At 42.5% G+C, this 27642-nt stretch overlaps 1 protein-coding gene across 2 annotated transcripts in view; it reads left to right on the forward strand.

Moving 5' to 3' along the window:
* Nucleotides 1-27373, forward strand: part of LOC139229159 (nuclear receptor ROR-beta-like) — a 64995-nt gene extending 37622 nt beyond the window's left edge. For both annotated transcript variants that reach the window (XM_070860821.1, XM_070860820.1), the window contains exons 2-10: nt 2847-2932; nt 7242-7383; nt 9709-10122; nt 11826-11947; nt 13146-13278; nt 16236-16343; nt 16902-17012; nt 22722-22834; nt 27167-27373. In XM_070860821.1, coding sequence (XP_070716922.1) covers nt 2847-2932; nt 7242-7383; nt 9709-10122; nt 11826-11947; nt 13146-13278; nt 16236-16343; nt 16902-17012; nt 22722-22834; nt 27167-27328 — 1391 coding nt within the window. In that variant the 3' untranslated portion in view covers nt 27329-27373. The remainder of the gene's footprint in view (nt 1-2846; nt 2933-7241; nt 7384-9708; nt 10123-11825; nt 11948-13145; nt 13279-16235; nt 16344-16901; nt 17013-22721; nt 22835-27166) is intronic.
* The last annotated feature ends 269 nt before the right edge of the window (nt 27374-27642 follow it).

Consider the following 27642-nt stretch of genomic DNA (forward strand, 5'->3'; position numbering starts at 1 on the left):
AGTTAAAAATATATTTTATATTTGTGATCATGTGGTCAATTGCAAAATTACTGACCTATTTCAGAACATAAACTGTTAGAATTACAGTAAATGGAGTGTGTACAAAATACAAAGAAGCATGTCAGGAGTAAACAAAGCAAAGGCATATGACTTGGTGTCATGCAGTGCTTTAATAATGCACAAGGCATATTTGTATTCTCAGAACAAAACTGTCTTAGTTGAAAATGTATTTGCTGTGGAAATGTTTAATTTTTTCTCACAAGAAACCACAGTAATGGTAAATTTTACTTAAATCTGTAACGTCTGAGAACAAGCAATGATCGGCATATTTGAAGCTTGCATTCTGAAATTTAAAGGTTAATCAGCGTGGTAGCTTACATTTTCACGTGTCTGAAGAATGAGAACATCGTATACTTCCAACATTTGTTTTTCTTTTTACTTTTATAAACCAAATTATGTCTGCAGGATGTCAGAACGTAGTCCACTCAAATCTGCACAGGCAGACAGCATTGACAATAGCTGACAGTGCAGCAAAGACTTATGAATTTTGTTCATTTCAAAGCAGAACCTAAGCTTCTACTTGCAGCTGCTGGTTTCCTTTCCCTGCTATGTGTTATCTCGATCGACCACCTCCAGAGCTCCAAGTTCTCATGTTGACAAATCCTGACACCCAAAAAACTTTTTTGATTCCTAATGCTCTCTCCTATTTTGAGTGTGTGTGTGTAATTAGCACCTACCACTGTTACGTAACTTGCCCAAGGTAGAGACAAAGTTCATCCAAGAGTTGTCAGGACATAAATGCTCTTTTAGTTTGTAGTGGTTGGTGCACTTGTGGGCCAAGGATCATCATCATAGGCGGTCCCTTGAACAAGGATGACTTGCTTCCACAAGAGTTCACAAATGTTTCAATGAAGGACCCAATGTTCCAGTCCTGAACTCCAGTTGAGGGGGTGGAAGATGCCTGTGCGTGAATTTTTTTAACATGTGGTGACCGTTGCACATCAGCCACCACACAGGCTTGACGGAGCTAGGTCTTGTTCCAGTGGCAAGGATTAACCAGGACGACTGGAGACCTACTCTGCTGCACGGACCTAGTGCGCCCACATATCGCAGTGTGGGCTGGCCCATGCTGCTTCTGGGCCCCGTACCCTCATTTGCCACACCTCCGCCACGATGTTCCAGGACCCAGTGCTCCAGCTCTATTTATAGCCCCGACCTGCGGTGGTGTTCTCACACAGGTCAGCTGGGCCAAGGATAAGTACATGTGGATAGCAGTAAGATAGTCTGGTGGTTCTATTTAATTCACTAAGATGTATCACTTGTTATCTTTCTCTTTTCCTACACTCCCCATCATATAGGTCACTAAACGAGTTCCTTCAACTGGAAGAGCAGACCAGTTACTTCTAACTGCCCTACATTTTTCACCTCTCGAGAAAAGCAATGCTGACTCAGATGTGACAGAATTGATATATTGGCTGCTTTTGAATGTCAGTTATCTGTCAAATTTGAAAACACAATAGCAAATACCATCCTTCATAAGAACATAAGAAATAGGAGCAGGAGTAGCCCATATGGCCCACCAAGCCTGCTCTGCCATTAAATAAGATCATGGTGGAACCTCTACATCAACTCTACTCTCCTGCCCGATCCCCATAAACCTTAATTCACTTAGTGCCCAAAAATACGTCAATTATAGTCTTGAATATATTCATCGAATATGCATCCACAGCCTTCTGGGGTAGAAAATTCTAAAGATTCACAACCCTCTGAGTGAAGAAATTTCTCCTCATCGCAGTCCTAAATGGCCAATCCCTTATACTGAGACTATGACCCCTAGTTCTAGACTCTCCAACCAGGAAATAGCCTCTTGGCATCTATCCTGTCAAGCCCTCAAAGAATTGTATACGTTTCAATGAGCTCACCTCTCATTCTTCTAAACTCCAGAGAATATAGGCCATTCTACGCGACCTCTCCTCATGGGACAGCCTCTCATCCCAGGAATCAATCTAGTGAACCTTCATTGCGCCTCCTCAAAGGCAAGAATATCCTTCCTTAGGTAAGGAGACCAAAACTACACACAGTACTCCAGGTGTGGTATCACCAAAGCCCTATATAATTGCACCAAGATTTCCTTCGTGTTATACTCCAACTCCCTTGCAATAAAAGCTGTCATATCATTTGCCTCCTTAATTGCTTGCTCTACCTACAGAGGAATTTCTCCACTCCCCCCTTCACCCCTATTGTGCTTCTATTTGGAAGGTACCGAAGATGGGCTCATTTCTAGGACTGCATTATTTCTAACCTGCTGCAGTCCAGGGTCTTTAAGATGCTGCTTCTTGTTGCCTATATACGAGCAGTGCAATAAAGGTGAAAATACTCGTTTCATTATAAAGTCTGCAGCCGGAGGAGAGGAATTTTCATACACACTAGGTTGGTATGTCAAAGATCACTCCAAAATGGATTCCATAATGCATATCAGAGTATAGATACATCCTTGGTACTGAAATGGATTAAGCTCATTTACAGATAGTAGGTGGCATATTTTTCCTAATCAATGACAAACTAAGGGGTACCTATATTGCATGTGGCCTGTGGCTCAAAATTGGTAACTAAACAAAGTTAAGCTTATAGGGAACATGACGGTAATATCAATTTGTGACCCCTGGATACAGGGCTCAAGGTGATTCAATATAATTTCCCTGGGAATAGTTGGAGACCAGCAGAAAAATTAATTCCTGCTTGAAAATGTTAGCTTCGTGTTTTCTAGGTTTGGATCTCATTTGGAAGTGACGAAGAAATCATTGTTTAATTGGTTTCTTACCTTTTTTTTTCTTCTCTTGTTTCAGCCCAAATAGAAGTGATACCATGTAAAATCTGTGGAGACAAGTCTTCAGGAATCCACTATGGAGTCATCACTTGTGAAGGATGTAAAGTAAGTGAGACATGTATTTAGTTCCTCCTAATTTGTCATCTCCTTCCCCACCACCTCATTGTTCAGTCTCCGGAGCCAGGAGGGAAGAGCCAGCCTAATTGGAGACTTAAAATAGACTCACAGAAGGCGAACATTGCACCTGTACCAGTTCTTTGCAAAAGTTATCTAATTAGACCCATTCCCCTGCCCTTTCCCCACATCCTTTTAAGTGTTTCTTTTTCAAATAGTTATCCACTTCCCTTTTAAAAGCTACTATGAATTCTGCTTCCAACACTGTGCCCTCACAGCCGTCTGCAAAAATAATTCTCTGAACGTCTCCTTGTACTTTTTGTGATAATCTTCAATTCATGCTCTCCAGTTACGGACCACTGGAATAATATTTCCCAATTCCCAAAATGTCTCATAATTTTGAGCACCTCTTAGATTTCTTCTTAATATTCTCTGTTCTAATGCAAAGATCCCCAATTTCCTTTGTCGCTTCTTATAATCAAAGCCTCCCATTCTAATATCATCATAGTGAATCCCTTCTGGACTCTGCAAGGCCTTGACATCTTTCCTAAAGTAAGGTGTTGAACTGGGCACAATATTAGAACTGTGGCCTAACTAATGACTTATACAGATGTAGCATTACTTTTTTTAACGTTTGTACTCTTCTCTTACGTAGTCCCTCGGAGTCGAGGATGACTTGCTTCCACACTAAAAATGAGTTCTCAGGCGACTGAAGAGTCCGATGCAGAAACTACACAGGTTGGGCAGACGGTGGTTGAAAGGCCAGTTGGTTGGCGTGCTTGGGTTGCCGCGCGCTCCTTCCGCTGTTTGCGCTTGGTCTCCTCTTGCACCCGACGAAGAGACTCGAGGTGTTCGGCGTCTTCCCGGATGCTTCTCCTCCATTTTGAGCAGCCTTGGGCCAGGGATTCCCGGATGTTGGTGGGGATGTTGTACTTTTTCAAGGAGGCCTTGAGTGTGCCCTTGAAGTGTTTCCTCTGCCCACCTGAGGCTCGCTTGCCGTGTCGAAACTCCGAGTAGAGCGCTTGTTTTGGGAGTCTCGTATTGGACATGCGGACGATGTGGCCCGTCAATCAGAGCTGATCGAGCGTGGCCAATGTTTCGATGCTGAGGGTGTTGGCCTGAGCGAGAACACTGATGTTGGTGCGTCTATCCTGCCAATGGATTTGCAGGATCGTGCGGAGGCAGCGTTGGTGGTACTTCTATAAACAGGGGTAATCTATACCCTTGTTTATAAAGCCTAGGATTCCATATCAGCTCATCAACTTGTCCTCCCACTTTTAAAAATGTGTTTATCTGAGCCCTAAGTCTTTCTGCTCCTCTCGCGTCCTCTGGACGTGGCTGGTATGCTGGGGATGCCAGTCGCGTCCCAAGAGGCAATGCACCAGTTGCGAGGGTGCTGGCACCGTCCTACCGTGTGTCTGGTGGAGAGGGCAGGAGATCGGGAGGGGACGTGGTGGTCAGCAGCGGTTTGCCGCTTTAATGTGGAGCCAGGAGGAGCACTCGTAAAGTGGTGTAGATCAACCTGAAACTTTCTGACGTCGTCGTTGTGCTTCCTCACCACTTTATAAACTTTTTTCTTATTCTTGCTCCTTTTAGATAATTTTATGAGTGACATGAGTATTGTGTCATTTAAATGACAATTGATGCTGTGAACAGAACATTATTTTCTCCCATTCATTCTTGAATTTCTCCTTGAGCAAATGTAATGTAGAGCACTTTTGAGACTGGAGCTAACAACCTGTGTTGACCTTCACCTTAGAGAAGCACACTGCAGTCAGTTTTTTATTTTGTTTCCTAGATCAGGTGTGCTTATGACTGCTTTGCGTGAGATTGCTCAATTAATGCCAAATTACAGGCAGTTTATGATGCGGAGTTACTTCTGCTGGGAAATAGAATGTGACTGTCACAGCTCGTGTCTTTTTTCTTAGTGCTGTACAAAGTGGGTATGAAAGTTGATGCTGCAACCTAACCACAAACCAAGATTGGTACAACATTTTATAAGTTAAAAATGCTCACTGTACAAAATAATTGCAAGAAATTTACTGGTATGCGTAAGCAGATTTGTTTCTGCAATTATCTACTTGTAGTTCATAGACATGGAACAAAATGCAATTTGCAGAGATCGTTTTGTGACCCTTTGATCTGCTTTTGGCTCTTAACCCATAGGTTGATAATTACTGGTTTAGGTTCCTAAACCACAGCCTGAGAGGGGAGAACTTTGTTCCATCCATATGGATTGTATGGAGACCCAGCTCAAAGGAATAGGGAACGGTTCCCCACTGCAACATTCATTGGCCTTCAAATAGTCTTGAACTGTTACAAAGTCCCGGTCCAATTGCTAACCGGAACATCTGGGCTCAAAGATGCTCGGTGTTTGTGAATTTCTATACAGTAGTAAAGACTGTTAACCTGTTTACTTCTGTGTGAGATCTCAGCTATCATTTAATCAGGAAGAAATGAGCAGGACTTGCATTGAAACTATTGTTAATTTTGGATTATGTGGAAAACATAATTGATAATTAGATCTATGTTAACATGACTATGAAATGGAGTGTCTTGCGCAAGTTGGATGCCACGTTTCCCACATTACAACAGTGACCACAATCCAAAAGCACTTCAATTGATGTAAAGCGCTTTGAGACAACAGTGGTTGTGAAAGGCGCTATATAAATGCAAGTCTGTCTGTATTTCTTTCTTTCTATTTATTGTGGGCACGGTTTCAGACAGAGCGAGAGTGAGTGAAAAGATGTCCCATAGAAGATGATGGTAATGGTGCACCATTGTTGGCAGGAACTCTGTACAACATCTTTCTCATCTTCTCACTCTGTCTCTACCTATTCTGCTAAAAATTGATAGGGTACTACAAAATTTGACAACCATTTTATTTTATAATTTACATTTACCTCAGACAAGCTACAACCACCTTCTGCATATCCCCAAAGTAGTATTGAGCAGTAACTGCAGTAGCCAGTGCTGGAACATTATCATGAATAACAATTGAGAATGGAAGCTGAGGTCAGTAGTTGAACTTAACATGAGTTATTTATTTTTAGCTGACATTATTCATATTTGTAGCCAGAGCTACAAAATTCCTTGGTGGTGAAATCTAGCTTTTACTGTTTTTAGGCAAGCCAGATACAACATTTTATTTTGATGTTTGTCACTGACTATGCCAATGCTCTCCTGGCCAGCTTCCCACCTTGCATACTGCGTAAACTTGAGCTTATCCAAAACTCTGCTGCCCTTAATCTAGCTTGTACCACGTCCTGTTCAACGATCACCCCTATGTTCACTGATGTACATTGGCAACGCCTTCAATTTTTAAATTCTCATCTTTGTTTTCAAATGCCTCCATGGCCTCTCCTCTCCCTGTCTGCGTAACCTCCTCCAGCCGTACAACCCGCCGAGATCTCTGTTTAAGATTAGCAGTATCGAAGCCTGGGAGCAGGTTGTCAGCAAACTGCTGTCCCAGCTACAAATAATGCATGGCACAAGAGGCTCAGGGGGAAGAGGAATGAGAGAAAATATCTGAAAGAAAGAATCGTCCTTACAAAAACACCGCGTCATAAAGACAGTGTGGCAATAAAGTTTCAAAAGAAAGAGCCTGCATTTATATAGCACCTTTTGTATTCTCAATAAACTCCCCCCAAAAATGGGCACCTGCAAAAAAACAGACATCTATTGAGAGATCCAAACATGTTTAAATGTGTAAGAGGCGCTCTGACACCACGAACTCTACCAAATTATGAACTGTTGACAGCTTTCAATGCACCAAGCCCTTGTCCAACTTAAAACACAGGTCAGCGTGAGGCGGCAACAGCTTTTGTGCCAGAAAAGGCTTTTGTGGAATGGGGGAACTATTTACCAAGCATCCATATCAGCAGAGAAACTGCTCTATCTCTGGGATTGAATACCTCCACAATTCTCTGCCGCGATAGATGCTGGTTAAAGAACTCCCCATTCTACTGAAAATATTTACAGTCCATATAATGACCACCTTGTAAATAAAGACCTCTCAAATAAAGGACAGCTGATGCCAGTTCCTAAGGTGTCCATAATTTACAGGTTTCACAGTTCTTTTGAAGTGCAGTCACTGTTGTGTAAGCATTTAATCAATAAATGGAAAGCAGACACACACTTTATTATGAATCTGTGTAAACTACATGTCCCAAGCAGTGAGATACCTGCTATTTCTTGATAATATCTAGGTCTGTACCTAGGAGATGATGGGACGCTGTCCCAAATTGACACTATTATTAACTGCCTTGTAAGTTTTTAAAATCTAATTTTTCTGAACCAGGGTTTCTTCAGGAGAAGCCAACAGAATAATGCTGCGTACTCCTGTCCTCGTCAGAGGAATTGCTTGATTGATCGGACCAATCGCAATCGTTGCCAGCACTGCCGGCTGCAGAAGTGTCTTACTCTTGGAATGTCACGTGATGGTAAGAGAGAAACCTGGAACTGGCCGAGCCAGTCTGTCTTTTTGCTAATCATCTGATATCAAATGCTGTATTTGCTGCTAACTGCTAACCCTTTTTCATGCATAGAAACATAGAAACATAGAAAAATGCATACGAGAGTGTGTTTTAAGAATTATCCGCAATGAGGAAATTGTAAATTGGCCTTGCTTCAGATAGTTTGTTGATAGGAACGCAAAGCAGACCCCAGGTCCAACAAGCTGTCAACTGATTCCCATCGGCCAAAATTACTGGCAGCACTTCAGTGAGAACCTGGCTCCATTCATGGCATTCATGCTGGCTCAGGTTTACTTGTGGAACAGCCAGATTTCGATTATATTGGGTTTGCACTTGTCTCAATCTGCTGGTATAAGCGCCATACATTGGACCCAAATAAACACATTCCTGGCCAAACTATAAATTTTATTCAAGTATTGAATTCCAAGGCACAAAACCAAGCACCTAGGTCTCCTGTTCATCATTCTTGATCCAGGCATAATATATTCGCCAGTTAACTTTCTTTTAAAATGCGCAGCACTTGAAGCCTCGTCCACCGACCAGCAACTTACACCTGCAGGCAGCAGCACATTTTAGAAGTTTGACCAACTTGATTTTCCTGTATTTCTTCAGATTAAGTTGGCGGATGAGTGAGCAATTGAATGGACAGTAGTCCAAAGATTTCCAAATTGATTATTGTTATCTGCTGTTTACAGAAAGGCTGAGCATCATCCTTATCCAAGCGCTACTTTTCTTGGTAGGGTGATAATGTATTTAGCAGAGTTTGACTACAGTCAGGTTGCTAATGGAATGTTGTTGTGGAACAGGGACATGGGATGCACTTTAGCAATAGGCAACATTCTCAGCAATTTCTTGCGTTATATAATATGTAATTTGATAAAACATTAGTTGATTTTTAAACTCTCTACTTTCCATTCGTCTGTATGGTTGTTTGGTCTCGAGTTTCAAACACCCGCATTGGAAGAATGTTGGAAGGATTTAGTGCTCCTTTGGTATTTTTTAATCACAAAGGATTTAGAAAAAAATGATACTTTTAATATAGGGTTTTTAGGTGTATTCTCGCAAGTTTTAAACAATAAAAGCCCCGAAATTAAAGGTGGTTCATGTACGAGTGAAAGTTATCACAATTGTTTGGTAATTGAAAAGCATCTTTTTTAGCCACTTTTACCACCAATCAGAAGGCGGGGAGGTAGTCAATCAGCCTCCATTTTCCACCCCGCTTGTTCATTCTTAAATTATGGTTCAGATATGTTACTGGGGCAGAGAAAAGGGGGCCTTACTCTGCGTATAGCTCAACACCACCTGAGCTGAAATGTTGAGTGCCAAAAGTGAAAAGAATTTAACTCTTACCTTGATGAGCTCGAGACATTAATTGCAAGGGAAATATATAATAATGTTTTATTTTCTGTTTTCTTTTTTAAAAAAAATCAATTTTCAATTGTGAATAAAGGCGATCTGACCGAGAGAAACAAAATTTCGAAACTAAGAAGCAGAAATGGGAGACCAAAATTACAACAAAGATAGGCTGATTTCTGAAGAAACACTTTTCCTTTTAAACAAAGCAGTGTCTCCCATTTAAGCGCCTATAACAACAATCAGATTAGTAATCACATTATTATACAATTATTAAAAAAGGGAATAAAAACAGAAAATGCTGGAACTCTCAACAGGTCAGGCAGCATCTGTGAAGAGAAAAACCGAGTTAATGACCCGAAACGTTAACTCGGTTTTTCTCTTCACAGATGCAGCCTGACCCGCTGAGATTTTCAGCATTTTCTGTTTTTATTCCAGGCTTATATTCACTGGAATTTAGAAGAATGAAATGGGATCTCATAGAAACATATAAAATTCTGACGGGATTGGACAAGTTAGATGCAGGAAGAATGTTCCCGATGTTGGGGAAGTCCAGAACCAGGGGTCACAGTCTAAGGATAAGGGGTAAGTCATTTAGGACTGAGATGAGGAGAAATTTCTTCACTCAGAGAATTGTGAACCTGTGGAATTCTCTACCACAGAAAATTGTTGAGGCCAGTTCGTTAGATATATTCAAAAGGGAGTTAGATGTGGCCCTTGTGGTTCAAGGGATCAAAGGGTATGGAGAGAAAGCAGGAGTGGGGTACTGAAGTTGCATGATCAGCCATGATCATATTGAATGGTGGTGCAGGCTCGAAGGGCCTACTCCTGCACCTATTTTCTATGTTTCTATTCCAGCATCCGCAGTATTTTGCTTTTGTATTAATAAAGGGAATTGGTTATCAATTACTAATGAGGGTTTTCCCTCACTTTCTACAGCTGTGAAGTTTGGCCGCATGTCCAAAAAGCAACGTGACAGTCTCTACGCGGAGGTACAGAAACATCAGCAGCACCAGGAGCAGCTGGCAGCAAAGGAAGATTCAGAGGGACTTGCACGCGTCTACACAAACAGTGTCAGCAGTGGACTGGGGGATCTGGATGACATCAGCAGCACTTTCTCAGACGGGCTCCTATTTGACTTTCCACTGACACCTGAAGGAGGGAACAGTTTTTATAACTTTGATCTTTCAACCTCTGCTGAGCCATCTCCAGATCAGTCTGCTATGGACGTGAATGACATTAAACATATAAAACAGGAGTCTCTATATGAAATCATGCTGGAGCCCAGTTTGTTCTCATATCCCTCTCCAGAGAATGGTCAGCTTGCCACAGAAATTTCAATGACTGAGATAGGTATGTATCACTACTCCTTATTAAGACAGTATGTAGATATGTGCTAGAAATGTAGGCTGTCATTCCACTTGTTCTGCTCACAAGATTGCAAGATAATTATAGATGAGGAAGGCCATATGGCCCATATTAATTCATCCATCCATCCAGCGAGATCCTAAATTCTCTCCCTTCCATTACCTGCTGTTCTGTGAAATTAACGTTTTGCTTTGAAGTCACACTGCAGTGATTCTGTCTAAATATTTGTGTATCACTCTTATAACTTGAAAGTGAGAGCATTCTTAATATCGCAAGTTATGGAGATGAAATTCAATAATGGGCCAGAATTTGCTGTCAAAATAACGGTGAGGCTAATGGTGCTCTATATTATTCATGCGTAAATGGGACAGCAACTTCAGGGGAGGAGCGGATGAGCGATTAAATGTTAATATTCCAAAGTTGCTATCCGTCGCCCCGCCATTAGATTAGCCCCAAAATTGAATGTTATCTGGCCAGATTTTGCTGTAGCAGGGCATCTGCCATTAGTTGGATTCCAGCTCATTAAAATTTAGCCCACAAAGTTGCTGAAAGTGCGAGCTGATAATGGCGCAGCGAGGGAAACCGGGCATCTGGGACCTGAGTGAGCAGGGAAAGCAACAGGGTATCTCCTTAACCAATGAGATTGAAGGATTAGAATATAAACACAGAAGGACTGAGAAGAAGGGTGAATTCGATGTCGAATCAGGTACAGAAAAATAAGTAAAGAGATGGAAAAAAAGATTGGATTAAGAGAGAAAGAAAAAATGACAAAGGAAAAGTAAGAACTTAAATTTAAAATTTGACATTTTTAAAATCTCCCTGAAAAATTTAAACCCTGAGGGATCACCAGCATGGACTTCTTGGGACGAATGGCCTGTTTCTGTGCCATATATATCCTATAAATGTAATAGTTAATTTTCAGTGACAGGGAGGTCAATTGGCAGTAATTAACAATTATCACATTGTTAAACTTAGGCTATTAATTACTAGCCCTAAAAATCTGCGGTGTGTTTCGTTCAAATCTACTGTGCAAATACAGCAACTTCATGATATTCCATGCATGTCAGTGGTGAACCAGACAGCAAAATGCCATTTTCACAAAGCTAATGGCAGAGCGGTGCAACTCGGACAGCAACTGTTGGATTTTTGTATTTAACCGCACGTTGTACCATTTACTCCTAAATAACGGCGAGTGTCATTGGCACACCGTCATTTTGACAGCAAATTCTTAACCATGACGATGCTGTATTTTGTCTCTTTTCTCTCTCTCCCTTAATCCAATGTTTCTTTCCCTCTCTTTATTTCTCTTTCTGTACCTGATTTGATATTGAATTCCTAATCCTTCAATCTGATTGGTTAAGGAAAGACCCTGTTGCTTGACCTGCTCGCTCAGGCCCCAGATGCCCTGTTTCCCTCACTGCCATTGTGAACTCGCACTTCCAACTTTGTGAGCAAAAACCTTTCTGGGCTGAAGGGTGCAGGGGCAAGTCCAACTAACAGCTGACGCTGTTAGCTAGCGTGCTGCGGCAAAATCTGACCCTTTCGGAGAGCAATAGAAACAAGAGCCTCGAAATTCCATTGGGCAGAGGAAATGGGATCCACAGGATTAAATTCATGAGTATGGCTGCTTCTATGCACAATGTTTCATATCGATTCTTTTAAAAACTGCATCCTCTTCTCTTGTCCAGATCGGATAGCACAGAATGTGGTAGAATCCCATTTGGAAACTTGCCAATACACAACAGATGAGTTGAAGCAGCTTGCCTGGCAACCCTATACACAGGAGGAAATCAGGAACTTTCAAAATAAGGTACTGATGAAGCCCACTTTAAGAGACCTTCAAGAATGATTGTAAAAAGTAAAAATATTAAGAGAAACAATGCCCAGTCATTCATTTATGCACAAACAATCTCGTATTTATTTCAGTTTATCTTCACGCATTTAAAAACACAAAAGTTAATTTAAAATACCATCTCATTTACTCCAAGCTGAAATAGTTGTGGCAAAAAATATTTTATACCTGTGGTGAGAATCTGTTAATAGAGAAGATATAAGAACACAAATTCCACTGAGATTATATTCTTGATTTTAACCCTTGATAGCCATCCACAGGAATGAGAGTATAACCTGTGCTTTCTCATTCAATTAATGAGCAACTCTGCCTCAGCCACTGTATTGTGACAGTTGGGGTTGCACCTGAAATGCTTGCTGGACCCATCATAGCATGGGCGTGAAAGCCCCATAACTCCGAGCACTGCAGCCAGGAACATGTCGCTTAAGTAAAACAACTTGTATTTATAATAGCGCCTTTATCGTAGTGAAACATCCCAATGCGCTTCACAGGAGTATTATGAGATAAAAATTTTACACCAAGCTGCATAAGTAGAAATTAGCGCAAATGACCAAAAGCTTGTTTAAAGAGGTATGTTTTAAGCAGTGCCTTAAAGGATGAAAGAGAGGTGGAGAGGTTTAGAGAGGGAGTTCCAGAGCTTGGGGCCTGGGCAGCAGAAGGCACGGCCACCAATGGTTGAGCGGTTATAATCAGGGATGCTCAAGGGCAGAATTGGGGGAGGCGGGTGGGTGGTGGAGATTATAGAGATAGGGAGGGGCAAGACCATGGAGGGATTTGAATGAAGGATGAGAATTTTGAAATCTAGGCGTTGCTTAACCGGGAGCCAATGTAGGTCAGCGAGCACAAGGAGAAATGGGCTGCACTGCGACTGTCCTGTTAACATGGGATTCAATCTGTAGTAGGATTTTCCGTGAGTTACTGCCTACTGCTGCAGGATATCCTCTTATTGTCACGAAAAGTGCAACTATATGTTTGATTTGTAATGAGTATATGCTAAGTTATAAGAATTACTTAATTTAACAAAATGTTAAGGTAAAGAAACATACTGATCACCCAGTCACTGTATTACTTGATAGATTCACAAACTACATGTGCAGTACACGATCCGGTAATGTATTTTGTACAGTACATTGACTTTGGTCCTGTATTTGAACAGTCCTGCGAGGCCATGTGGCAGCAGTGCGCAATCCAAGTAACCAATGCAATCCAGTATGTGGTGGAATTTGCCAAGCGCATCAGTGGATTCATGGACCTGTGTCAGAACGATCAGATCATACTCCTTAAAGCAGGTATATATTGCATCCATGCTCTTATTCTGACAAAAATAACTGGTTACTGATGAGGGCAAAACAACTATGTTCTGGGAAATTTGTACATTGGGACCATAGCAGGAATATTTCAGTCGCATTATGAGTAATGGAAATGCACAGCGGAAAAGAGCAGCCGCAGAGTAGTAGTAAAGCCGAGGGTCTGGGTGGGACTGAGGATCAGAACCCTGTCATTTCACCTCTGGGCCTGCTTTGAATCCAACTGGGATGACAGTCTCTCTATTGGATATCGTGCAAGGGACTGAAATGAAGGGCATCTCCATCTGCACTGTAGAATATAAACTATCTTCTTTTTTTATAGCCTATTCCTACAGACAAGGGGCTAGATTTTCCCCAACCCCTTTTTTCGGCGCACTCAGCCGAAATGCGGCGACTTTGTGCGCTCAAAACGGCGGCAAAAAACGTACTGAATATCCTGGCCCCTCTGCCGAGTGTCCCGGGTCCTGCCGCGGCGTCCGTGGTGAAGTGGGGGGGGGGGGCGAAGCTACAGCCCTGCACCAAAACCACTGCCGGCAGCTTACGCATGCGCAGTGGAGTCTGTGCGCATGCTCCTCGCCCTCCCAGCGTGTCCTGCAAGCTGTCAGCAGGACCCGATGCACATCGCCCCTGTCCCTGGCCAAAGGGACTCCCCGATGTTCGCCTCCCCTATCACTGGCCGAATAGTCTCCCGCACCGGCCCGCGAGCAACTTGTTTCTGCCGATTTGAGCCCCTGAAATTAGTTGATCCCAAGTTTCTGAGGAACATGCGGTTTGCCAAGAAGCACGACAAGAAAGGAACGGGGAAGTTGAAGGCAAAAAATAAAAAGGACTAACCATCTTGATGAGCTAACATCTACTGTCCTTGAGAATGGCAGCCCTGTGATATATTGTATTCCAAATTGTTTATTTTGAATAAAACCCAAGTGGTTGGAACTTTAAAAAAAAACAGAAAAACCAACTTACTCCAAAAAAATTGGAGCAAGTCATGGCTAAAATTGAGCCCATAGTCACCAGTATGAAAATATTATGCCTAGAACATACATTCTCTGCTAGGGGTCGACTGGGGTTATGTTTGTGGATCTGCTCCCCCCTACAGGTTTAATCAGCTGTAGATGTATTATCCTGCTTTCAGAGGAATGGACCTAGTACAGATTCTGTGAAGAAGATAAATAAGTATAGGCTACATAGCCATATCCCAAGGCTCTTTTCAGGGGCTCGGGGAACTCGAGCAAGAAGAAGGAGGAAAGTTAAGGGAGATGATTGAATGCATATTCAAAGGTTTTAAGGAAGCTCATGATGGTGGAAAAAGAGGTAACAATACAGACAGGTTCAGGAACTGAATGCAACTGCAGGGACATGGTGACTGAAGGTCCTACTACTGATGTTGAAGCAGAGAGAAGGGTTACATTCAGTAGACCAAAGTCGCAGTAATTGGACAATGTTACAAAGGTAGAAATGTACTGTGTACCTTTATAAAATTTACATGTATTATATTTTTCAAGATTGCAATTTTGCCTGTCCCTTATAGGCTACACTGCAAAACAACCACCAGTGGACACGCCAGTATATTTCCTTCATTTCAGTGGAATATTCTAAATATTTGGTCCATAAGAATGTAGGGAAATACCAACACAGCAGCTGTATGACTGTCTTTGGAAAATTGCCTGTATGTCCTTAAGTGCATCTTTATAAAAACTGATAATACTATGCATAATTGAGGAGCAGACCCATTCAATTTTAAAGTGATAGATCATTGCATCATAGTACGTCAAAGAAATCATAGTAATTATAAAAAAGTTAGACACAGCAAAAGAAGTAGACTTGATTCCCCCCCCCCCGCATATTGTGTGCTGCTTTTCAGAGCTATAATTATTTTTGTTGCAAAATAAATCACACTTGTGAAAAGCAAATAATGAAGAAACAGCTGACTGGATTTATGGCCTGATTTTGTAAATAGGTAGACCTGCTTTTAAAGTGGACGTGAGAGCCAAGTCAGATATGAACTGTTGACAAACTAGGAACATCAGAGCTGATTTACTTACTGTTTAAAATTATAAAGTGATGTATTGATCTTGGAATTACAGCACAGACATTTTGTGCTTGTGCCAATGCTGGCTCAAATGCAGCTATCCGTTCGAATACCATTTCTTTCCTCTTTGACTGTATTCTTTAATATTCTTCCTTTTCAAATACTTAATCCAATTCCATTTTAAACGTACCAGTCATTGCCTCAATAGCCACATGTGGTAAAGCTGTTCTTAAAAACCTTCTGAGTGGAAAAAAATTCACTTAACTTCCGCTCATCCTTCTCGCAATAACCCCGAGTCTAAGTCCTCTTGTTAATTTCAGTCCTCTTGTAACTTTTCTTCTCTTCCGTTGCAGTTTTCTTTGAATATTTCTAAGAGTGGATGTTTCTCATTCCCTTCAGTTAATCCAACTTTCACCTTCCTCTGTGAAAACAGAGACAAATGTTGATCATTGTAACCTAACTTGCCGAGCGGATCGGGAGAAACGTGGGTTTTGCACCCCATCCAATATTGCTCTCTTATTACCTTCAATGGAGAGTAAAATCGGGTCGGGTATAAAACAAGTGTTGCAATTGATTCCATCAGTTTCCCGATGGGTGGCCGAGGGTCTTAGGGTAAAATTGCCCCCAAAGTGCTTAGTAAGCATTTCTGACATTCCCTCAATTCTCAAGTACAAATGGCACTCCTTTAATTAACCATTTACTTCAGATATGCTTATCTTGCCTTTATTTTGAAGCAAACCAATTTCTTTTTCCAGTTTGTCCTCCCATTTTAAAAATTCTGTTTGGAATGTCAGTTTTAATGCTGATGTGAAACTCTCAAATTCTAACCACACATTGACGTTTCGGTTCCAAATTAAAAGGTGTTAATTTTGTGACATTAGAGAGAAAATGTTCTGTCTTCCTGTTCTAGGTTGCCTTGAGGTCTTGTTGGTTCGAATGTGCCGAGCATATAACCCTTTGAACAATACACTGTTTTTTGAAGGGAAGTACGGAGGCACGCAGATCTTCAAATCCTTGGGTAAGATTTGATTAGCATGAAAATAAGGGGGCGTCAGAAGTAAATGCAACTGGCCTAGAAATTTAATGGTGCTGAACGGGCACCTAAGCTTGCAATATGGCAGACAGGAAGCGCACACTCATTATAAGCTGGAGGGGGGTGGGCGGGGGGCGCCGCCCACCATATTGGTATAGGCACAAAAATAAGGTTAAACCTTAGATTTGAATTTCCATTTTGGTCATGTAATAAGATGATTTGTAATGGGGTTGATTTCCGAGGCCTCGTCCATGATGAAGTAACTCACATGCTACCAACGTGGACAATTGTGAGCCTATTGCACACTTGTGGAGAGTGAGGACTCAAATCTACCTTAAAATGTTCTGTAATTCAGAAGATTCCCAAACGCTATTTTATAACATTTAGATTTAGGAATCTACAGAAATAATTTACTCTTGTGGATGTTTTACGATGATGATGTCAAAGTGTATCTCCATTATCCACAGTTTATTTTCAATGAATTTCTTTCCACGTGTTCTTGTGGCTGGCTTTACAGGGCTGATGGTTTCCTCTCTTCCTCAGGTTGTGATGATTTGATTTGCATTGTCTTTGACTTGGCTAAAAGCTTGTGCTGCCTGCATTTGACAGAGGAAGAGATTGCACTGTTCACAGCTGGCATCTTATTGTCACCAGGTATGTAAACTATGGATGTTAAAGCATTAAACTGGAAAGTGCAATGACCATGGGCCATATCCTGTATTTGAAAGCGTTTCATTGTTGTGTAATCTAGTGATGCTGTCTGTTGGTTCAGTAATATCGAATCAAAGAATGTGTTCTTTTCCATGATTCCTCACTCAATACATTTCCACCTAACCAGTGGAGCCAAAGTGCTTCCTGAAAGGGATGTGTGTGGCGGAGAGGGAGGGAAGCTGAGAAGGTGCAACTTACCCCAATTTTTTGCACTGCCCATGTCATGGCTATTTCACAGTGGTCAGGTAGTGCAGCCAGTTGATGGCTGGACTCTGGGCTGAACGTCTTGGCTTTCAATCGCAGCTGAGTTCACTTTCATTGCACCAGAATGGATAAATGAGCACCACATCTTAGGATGCAAGAAGGAAACAGGAGACTGAGAAACGTTTGCCGAATTGTTAAAAAACAGCTTATCTGGTCATTATCACACTGCTGTTTGTGGGAGCTTGCTGTGCACAAATTGGCTGCCATGTTTCCTACATTACAACAGTGCCTACACTTCATTAGCTGTAAAGCGCTTTGGGATGTCTTGAAAGGCGCTTTATAAATGCAAGTCTCTCTTAGTTTTTTGGCAATAGAAATAGGCATCAGTCCTGTACCCAATGGCATTTATCCAATGTAGACTGGCCTCCATAAGTCAATATCTTCCCTTCTCTTCCTCCTTCGCTCCCCCTACACTTTTTTTCTTTTGCTCTCTTTCCCTCATCCACAATTTTCTTTTTCTTTCTTACCGTCTTCCCCCCCCACCCCCGCCAATAAGACTAGACTGGCAGAGCCCTACCTGGGGAACTTTCCACAAAGACTTAACGACAGGAGAGATAATAACATAAAAGGGGGTCATTTTTTATAAATACTTAATGGAGAAATAACCGAGTTAAGACCATTAACTGAGCTGATCCAACAACAATAAAATTGCAGACAGGAGTTTCCTTGTTGCCAGTACTTCCTGATCAAGGTGACTGTTTCATGGCTGCTGTTCCATTTTTGTATAATTTAAATACCTGAACATCAGATATGTGAAAATCTATTAGGAACACAACATTCCTCTTTAAATGTAGAACAAGAGACTATCTATCTGTTTTTCTCCATAATAACAACCTGCTTGCCACAATCACAAGAATGTACAGCTTGGAACATGCTTTTTCTGGAAATTCAATTTGTCAGGGCTCTAATTATATTGAAAAATGGGTGTTCTCCTATTTTGTAATGAATCACCTTATTTCCCTCCTCCCTTTTTAACTGGATAGCTTAAGATTTAAACATCCAGTCATCTAAAACAAAGAAGTCCAGTGTGTGATTGAATATTCTAAATTGTAAATAGAGGTCCCTGATTAAACTGTTGCAAGATCTAGACAAGTTTTCTCTCCCATTGAGATGGCCGATTCTAGTGACATGTTATCTTCTTTTCTGATTTGAACATGACTCCGACGCTCTGCTTCCTTTGGAGGGGCGTTCCCGGGGCGGTAGCGTGGCACTCCAGCAACGCACTGAGGAGGCCAGCGCTACAACGCCTCTCCCCTTCAATTGAAGGGGAAGGTCGCTGTGCATTCTGCAGGCTCTTTGGTGGCTGCTATTGGATCACCAGGGATGCGATCGACTGGGCCAGCAGCCTGGCACCCAAAATGGAGTGCCGGGCTGCATGATGGCAGCTCAGTCGACTCGAGGGCCGCCATTGTCTGGCCGACAAGTAAAAATGATGACCCAGGGCACTGCAGGCCTTCCCTTTAAGGGGCGCATGGCCCAGTTCCACACGTGTGTGGGACTTCCGGGCCAGGCGCTGGAAGTCCTGCCCCTGGAATGTTACCGCCCCCAAACGGGGCAAAGGGCAATTTCAAACCCCAAATCCTTTGTCCATTCAGGTCCTATTTTCATAGAAACATAGAAAATAGGTGCCGGAGTAGGCCATTCTGCCGTTTGAGCCTGCACCAGCATTCCAATAAGATCATAGCTGATATTTCACCTCACCACCCCTTTCCTGCTTTCTCCCCATACCACTTGATCCCTTTAGCAGTAAGGGCCACATCTAACTACCTCTTGAATATATCCAACGAACTGGCATCAACAACTCTCTGCGGCAGGGAATTCCACAGGTTAACAACTCTCTGAGTGAAGAAGTTTCTCCTCATCTCAGTTCTAAATGGCTTACCCCTTATCCTTAGACTGTGTCCCCTGGTTCTGGACTTCCCCAACACCGGGAACATTCTTCCTGCCAGTCCCGTCAGAATTTTATATGTTTCTATGAGATCCCCTCTCAACCTTCTAAACTCCAGCGAATAAAGGCCCAGTCGATCCAGTCGCTCCTCATATGTCAGACCAGCCATCCCAGGAATCAGTCTGGTGAACCTTCGCTGCACTCTCTCAATAGCAAGACCGTCCTTCCTCCGATTCAGAGACCAAAACTGAACACAATATTCCAGGTGAGGCCTCACCAAGGCCCTGTACAACTGCAGTAAGACCTCCTTGCTCCTATACTCAAAACCTCTAGCTATGAAGGCCAACATACCATTTGCCTTCTTCACCGCCTGCTGTTCCTGCATGCCAACCTTCAACGACTGATGTACCATGACACCCAGGTCTCGTTGCACCTCCCCATTTCCTAATCTGCTGCCATTCAGATAATATTCTGCCTCCGTGTTTTTGCCCCCAAAATGGATAACCTCCCATTTATCCACGTTATACTGCATCTGCCACTCGTTTGCCCACTTACCTAACCTGTCCAAGTCGCCCCGCAGCCTCTTAGCGTCCTCCTCACAGCTCACACCGCCACCCAGTTTAGTGTCATCTGCAAACTTGGAGATATTACACTCAATTCCTTCATCTAAATCATTAATGTATATTGTAAATAGCTGGGGTCCCAGCACTGAGCCCTGCGGCACCCCATTAGTCACTGCCTGTCATTCTGAAAAGGATCCATTTATCCCGACTCTCTGCTTCCTGTCTGCCAACCAGTTCTCTATCCACGTCAGTCCATTACCCCCAATATCATGTGCTTTAATTTTGCACACCAATCTCTTGTGTGGGAGCTTGTCAAAAGCCTTTTGAAAGTCCAAATACACCACATTCACTGGTTCCTCCTTGTCCACTCTACCAGTTACATCCTAAATAAATTCCAGAAGATTTGTCAAGCATGATTTCCCTTTCATAAATCCATGTTGACTTGGACGGATCCTGTCACTGCTTTCCAAATTCGCTATTATTTCATCTTTAATAATCGATTCCAACAGTTTCCCCACTAACCGGTCTATAATTAACCGTTTTCTCTCCCTCCTTTTTTAAAAAGTGGTGTTACATTAGCTACCCTCCAGTCCATAGGAACTGATCCAGAGTCGATAGACTGTTGGAAAATGATCACCAATGCATTCACTATTTCTAGGGCCACTTCCTTAAGTACTCTGGGATGCAGACCATCAGGCCCTGGGGATTTATCGGCCTTCAATCCCATCAATTTCCCTAACACAATTTTCCATCTAATAAGGATATCCTTCAGTTCCTCCTTCTCACTAGACCCTGTGTCCCCTAGTACTTCCGGAAAGTTATTTGTGTCTTCCTTCGTGAAGACAGAACCAAAGTATTTGTTCAACTGGTCTGCCATTTCTTTGTTCCCCATTATAAATTCACTTGAATCCGACTGCAAGGGACCTGCGTTTGTCTTCACTAATCTTTTTCTCTTCACATATCTATAGAAGCTTTTGCAGTCAGTTTTATGTTCCTGGCAAGCTTCTTCTCATAATCTATTTTTCCCCTCTGAACTAAATCCTTTGTCCTCCTCTGTTTGAATTCTAAATTTCTCCCAGTCCTCAGGTTTGTTGTTTTTTCTGGCCAATTTATATGCCTCTTCCTTGGATTTAACACTATCCTTAATTTCCTTTGTTAGCCACGGTTGAGCCACCTTCCCCATTTTATTTTTACTCCAGACAGGGATGTACAATTGCTGAAGTTCATCCATGTGATCTTTAAATGTTTGCCATTGCCTATCCACCCTCTAAGTATCATTTGCCAGTCTATTCTAGCCAATTCATGTCTCATACCATCAAAGTTACCTTTCCTTAAGTTCAGGACCCTAGTCTCTGAATTAACTGTGTCACTCTCCATCTTAATAAGGAATTCTACCATATTATGGTCACTCTTTCCCAAGGGGCCTCGCACAACAAGATTAGTCATTTCTCATTACACATTACCCAGTCCAGGATGGTCAGCCCTCTTGTTGGTTCCTCAACATATTGGTCCAGAAAACCAGACCCAATACACTCCAGGAAATCCTCCTCCATCGTATTGCTACCAGTTTGGTTAGCCCAATCTATATGTAGATTAAAGTCACCCATGATAACTGCTGTACCTTTATTGCACGTATCCCTAATTTCTTGTTTGATGCTGTCCCCAACCTCACTACTACTGTCTGTACACAACTTCCACTAGCGTTTTCTGCCCTTTGGTATTCCGTAGCTCACCCATATAGATTCCACATCATCCAAGCTAATGTCCTTCCTTACTATTGCGTTAATTTCCTCTTTAACCAGCAACGCTACCCCACCTCCTTTTCCTTTCTGTCTATCCTTCCTGAATGTTGAATACCTCTGGAGTTCCCAGCCTTGATTACCTTGGAGCCATGTCTCTGTGATGCCAATGATGTCATAGTCATTAATTGCTGCCTGTGCAGTTAATTCGCCCACCTTATTACGAATGCTCCTCGCATTGAGGCACAGAGCCTTCAGGCTTGTCTTTTTAACACACTTTGCCCTTTTAAAATTTTCCTGCAATGTGGCCCTTTTTGATTTTTGCCTTGGGTTTCTCTGCCCTCCACTTTTACTTTTCTTCTTTCTATCTTTTGCTTCTGCCCCTATTTTACTTCCCTCTGTCTCCATGCATAGGTTCCCATCCCCCTGCCATATTAGTTTAACCCCTCCCCAATATATAAATGGGATGTTCGCTCTTCCCAAGATATGTAAAGCTATTGCCCATTACCCACCTAGCAAACATCTCACTAACTGAGCAACCGTCCTGAATGAAGGGTGGATTGACTGAAATTGTAGGTCAAAGCCTTAATTTAATGCTACAAATTTAAATAAGCTATTTTATAAATTAAAGTTCTTTCATAATCTCAGATAGTCCCGAAGTAGCCTTTGTCCAACGGGTTTTGTTTGACATGTAGTTGCGGTTGTTATGTAGACAAGCCTGAACCAATTTTTAATTTGATTTAAGTTTACAGTCCAAAGTTTAATTTGTTTAATTGTGTCGGTTTTAGTACTCCACCTTTAATCAGGGGGCACTTGTATTAATGTTTTCAACAAAATAGTTGTAGACAAGCTTGGCAGCCATTTTGCACACAGGAAAGTTCCCACAAACAGCAAATGATTTTGAAAAGCCGGTTCATCCTTTCTGGATTGTTTGTGGGAGGAATGTTGGCCAGGACACTGGGAGAACTCCTTGGGGAGTTCTGAGCTGCAAAAGGAACAAATTAATGTGGGCTGGTGTTTAGTGAATTTTTATTGTTTATAAACTGAGCTGCACATGTTATATAGGCATTGGATGAATGGTCATTGAGTTTGCCGTACAAGAAACCAGTAAGAGGTTTCATAAGCAGCCAATTCATTATCTTTCCAAACAGTTTTTTATAGGTGTGGAATAATGTCTCGCTTTGTCCCTTTCTTGAAGATCGGCCATGGCTGACAGAAGCTAGAAAAGTCAAGAAACTACAGGACAAGATTTATGAAGCATTACAATATGTCATTCACAAAAATCACCTGGATGATGACAAGTTATCAAAGGTATATTAATGTGTCAGCTTACCTGTAAGTTAGAATGTTTTGTTCAGGAGATAAACAGCATGGGGTCATAAACACAGAAATTAGTACAACAGAGTACAATCAACTGCAGATAAACAACAATGACAGCATGCATTAGTACAGCACTTTAATGTTGAAAAATGTTCCAAGGTACATCACAGAAGTGTAAGGGGGAAAAATGGACACCAAGTCAAAAAACTATTGGGCATTATGATCAAAAGCTTGGTCAAAGAGGTGGATTTTAAGGAGTGAGAGTACAGGGAGGTAGAGGAGATTTAGGAAGGGAATCCCAGAGAATAGGAAAGTCAGTGCCTGAAAGCCTACCGGCCAGTGGTGGAGCAAAGGGCGGGAATTCCCAAGGCTGGATTCAGAGGAATGGAGAGTTCAGGGAAAGGTTGTAGTGCTAGAGGAAGTTACAGAGATAGTGAGGGGTGAGGCAATGGACGGATTTAAACGCAAGGGTGAGAATTTAAAATTTGAGGCATTGGGGGAATGGGAGCCAATATAGGCCAGTAAGGACAGATTGATTGACGAGCAAGATTTGGTGCAGGATGGGATACAGGAAAGTTTTTAATGATCTAAGGTTTAGGGAGAGAGGGGGATGGAAGACTGACCAGGAGAGTATTGGAACAGTCTAGTCGGGAAGTGACAAAGGCATGGATGAGGGATTCAATGGCCGATGAGATGAGGTAGAGATGGCGGCAAGCAATAATCCGGAGATGGAAGTAGATGGTCTTTGTGATGGTGAGGATATGGAGTCGGAAACTCAGCTCAAGGTGGAACACCAAGGTTGTGACCAGTTTTGCTTAACTTGAGACAATCTGGGAATTGTAACCAGGGCAGGCACGCAGTTAAAATAGCTTTGTAAAGACTTACCACCCCTGTTCCCACTCAATTCCCACTTGCCGCTATATTAACTGGGCCCTTTTTCTCGGCATCCAAGGCACCCCCGCCTTAGGTAGGAGCCTCATTAATATATGCTAATAAGGGTCCTATCATAGAAGTTTACAGCACAGAAGGAGGCTATTTCGGCCCATCGTGTCCATGCCGGCCAACAAGAGACTATCCAGCCTAATCCCACTTTCCAAGGTCCGTAACTCTGAGGTTACGGCACTTCAGGTGCACATCCAAGTACTTTTTAAATGTGGTGAGGGGTTCTGCCTATACCGCCCTTTCAGGCAGTGAGTTCCAGACCCCCACAACCCTCTGCGTGAAGAAATTTCCCCTCAAATCTATGACATTCAAAGAACCCCAATGGCAACCCATCCAGTAAAAGCTAGCGGGAAATAAGATGAGGCGCTCTAAGGTGAATCAAAAGCTTTCTTTAGCGGAGGCAAAAGGTGCAGAAGTTTCAGGCAGGCAACTGGTCAGCAGGATGTTAACGAGGTGCGGCCGTTAAAATCAGTGAGACGGAGAGGCCATCAGCTCCCCTACCCCCGCCTCCGGCTTCACATCTAGGAGTTAAAATCCATCCCTGTTGCTGAGGAGGTGGTGCCGTCAGTGGCAAGGGTACGGACTTGTGGCAGAGGCCGGATATGATGGCTTCCTCTACTTAGCTAAAGGACATTGCAGCTAATCCAAGACTGGATCAAATCAGCAGTCTGATAACACAAAGACAGTGATTTTCTTATGTGTTTTCAATTTTGTTTTGGTGAACTGCTGAATGAATGATTAATTGAGCTCTTGGAGAAGGATTTACCAGTTGTCTATTTTTATCTCCACTCCGTCGTAATCCTAATCCCAAATATAATCTTTATCTGAGCAGAGCAGTTCTGCGTATTCAGAATGCAGGAGCATTTTCTTTTGTGTTACGTTGGCAAAAATGTCAGTAAATTTCTAAAACAGAATGCGAATACTTGAATCTGACCACAGTATGCTCCTTGTGACCATTTTTATGGGGAATAATTTTTTGTGTACAAAAATTATATTTTGACTCTTTTCTTAAATTAGCGGTTTGATGAAATCGGCTTACATAACTTGGAAGCATGGGTCCTGAGACGGGAAGAGAGTGGGGGCGGGGTGGAATTTGCAAATGGGAAGTCCATAAGTCCAAGTTTCCCACAAGTCCTGCCGAATTTAAAAGCAAAGACCTGTTTAAAAATGTTTTCAACAGGTTTCCTGTCCGACAGCAGCCAGCCACATTGACAGGCTGGCTGACCGTCGGGCGGGGGGGCTGTCGGGGAGTGATAGGGGTCTTTGGAGCTTGGATCGAGGGTCAGGGATCGCTTAGGATCTTTGGGGTTTGGCTCGGGGAGAGATCGGGGTCTTTGGGGTTTGGCTCGGGGAGAGATCAGGATCTTTGGGGTTTGGGTCGGGGATCATTTGGGGTCTTTGCAGTTTGGATCAAGGAGCGATCGGGGTCTTCGGGGCTCTAAACATGAGAGGAGGAGGTTGATCGCAATATTCTGATCGAGGTGGTTTAAAAGGGAAGCTGTTGGGCCGGAACTCCTGCTCGTCCTGGCCCATAAGCAAAGCTGTAAAGACATTTACCACTTTTGGTCATCTGCCTAACATTCCCTTATATGGCTCGGTGTCAAATTTTTGATAACGCTCCTGTGAAGCACCTTGGGACGTTTTACTATATTAAAGGCGTTATATAAATGCAAGTTGCTGTTATTGGATCCGGACTTTCGCACCTCCTTTCATCTGCCACCATTCCCGAGGCCTGGGAAACCCGGCCTGCAGGTGTTAAAAATAATAGAAGTTAAAATTGAGGCACACAGCCTCCTGAAAATATTTTAGTGACCGACCCGTCTTCTGAGAGTGATTGGTCGCTCGCCCCCAACCCGCCTCCGTTAAAACCGCCTTGGAGAGTTAATTCCTCCCCCAGGATTTGAATTGCTTGATCATCCTTTCCTCTGTGCATTATCTTAATTCAGGCTGCTTACTGTCACATTTACTTTGCATCAAAAACTAACATCATAAACCTAAGCAGCAACTGAAGTAGCAGAAAGTGTCTAATCCCACTTTCCTTTATAAATATTTATACTTGTCGTGGTTCTGCATTTAATATTAGAAAATTATTTCACTCATGGGGAAAAACATCTTGAAGTTTTTTCCAGTTAATAAAAGTAAACCACTAAAATGGTTCATTAAATAATGAGCACAGCGGCTATAACAATAAAATTATGGCTGTTTTTAATTTCAATTCAAGAAATTAGACACAATGTACAGTTAACTTTAGTTTCTTGGGCACAATCTTCATCACACTTTATTTTTAAAATGTAATTATATGAAAAACAAGTGAATTTCTGAATATTTGCAAACTGCAATAAGTAAGGCCATGTGACTGGCTGGAATTTTGTCCAGGTTGGGGGCGGGGCTCCGAGGTGGGCGGGAAACCTGGGAGGCCGGGTTTCTCACAGACTCTGCTGCTTTTAACGGCTGGGCCTGATTTGCATGCGAGGCCTCGGATTCCAGCTTGAAGCCAGCCAGATTGAGAGGCTGGCTAGCTATGGGCAGGTAGGCCTGCAGATGTGATGAGGGAGCGAGGGAGGGGATCAGCTGGCTCAGTTTGGGATTGCGATGGTGGCGGGGGAATCTGGGATCGGTAGGGGAGGATTAGGTATGGCGGGGGGGAGCCTCCTCATGTTGGAACCATCAGGCAGCCAATCAGACTGCTCTGCTGGCGTCTTGTCGAACACCGCTCATGGGTAAAACCTACAACAGAGAGAAATTTTAACCTAAGCCGCCGTTTGAAAGCTGATGGGATCTGGTGCAACACTGGTTTTGCACCCCGCCCGATTTTACACTCCATTGCAAAACCAGTGGTACACCCGATCCCTGGCATTTTCTTCTGGGGAGTTAGATTAAAATGACCCTGTAGAAACCACAACAAATGTCATGCCGAGTAAACTCTCAAATGCCAAATAAATACCAACTCTTCAGTTGCAAATACAATCTGCTCTACTCTGATATATTTTCCAGCCTACCATCAGGGTCAGTTTAGGCCATATATGTGCCTGAATGAACACAAGTTGTTCAACATCAGTTGGGAGTGAATGGTCCAGTTTTGCATACAGTCCAATGGTACCTTTTCAACATGACATCTGAGCCTAGGAATTTAATATCGTATTTCTCTGTCCATTATTTTAATGAAGCTGTTAACACCAGTTTTAAAATAGTGGACAGAGAAATGTCATGGAAAGCATTAAGTGCTCATACGTTAAGATCCCAAGCGGTAATTTTAGGCCCTGAAAGGTTCAAAGCAAAAGAAAAATTCTACTGTTTTGACATGATTTAGAAAATAAGTTTTCAAAGGGCTATTGCTATTTTCCCACAACTCACTGCAGTCTTTATCTTCCTCCTCAACAGCTGATATCCAAGTTGTCAATGCTGAAGTCCGTATGCAACCTCCATGTGGACAAGCTCCAGCTGTTCAAGTTGCTACACCCACAAACAGTGCACAACTTCCCTCCACTCTACAAGGAAGTATTCAGCACGGAGATGCAGTATCCAGACTCCACCAACAGCTAAACTTGTCAGTTCTGTACAACACAGCGTTCCCAAAGTGAAAAAATGAATGGGTTTAAACTCCTCTATCACCAATTGCAATAGCACTAGAATGAATGTACTGCACTTCATATGGTTTCACCGTAACAGTCAAAAGAATGTAAATACTTGGATACTAAGTAGTGGAAAGAACCCTTGTGCATGACATTTAAAAGCTGCTCCATTGTGTTCATGGACCAGAATTAATTCAAAATTGCAAGACTGACCTTCCAAGGCTCTTCATTTGAAATCTGTTTTCGCCGGTAAAAAGAACTGAATTAAAGGAGTATAGATAGTAT

The sequence above is a fragment of the Pristiophorus japonicus genome, chromosome 18 (genome assembly GCF_044704955.1).
Source record: "Pristiophorus japonicus isolate sPriJap1 chromosome 18, sPriJap1.hap1, whole genome shotgun sequence".
Lineage (NCBI taxonomy): Eukaryota > Metazoa > Chordata > Chondrichthyes > Pristiophoridae > Pristiophorus > Pristiophorus japonicus.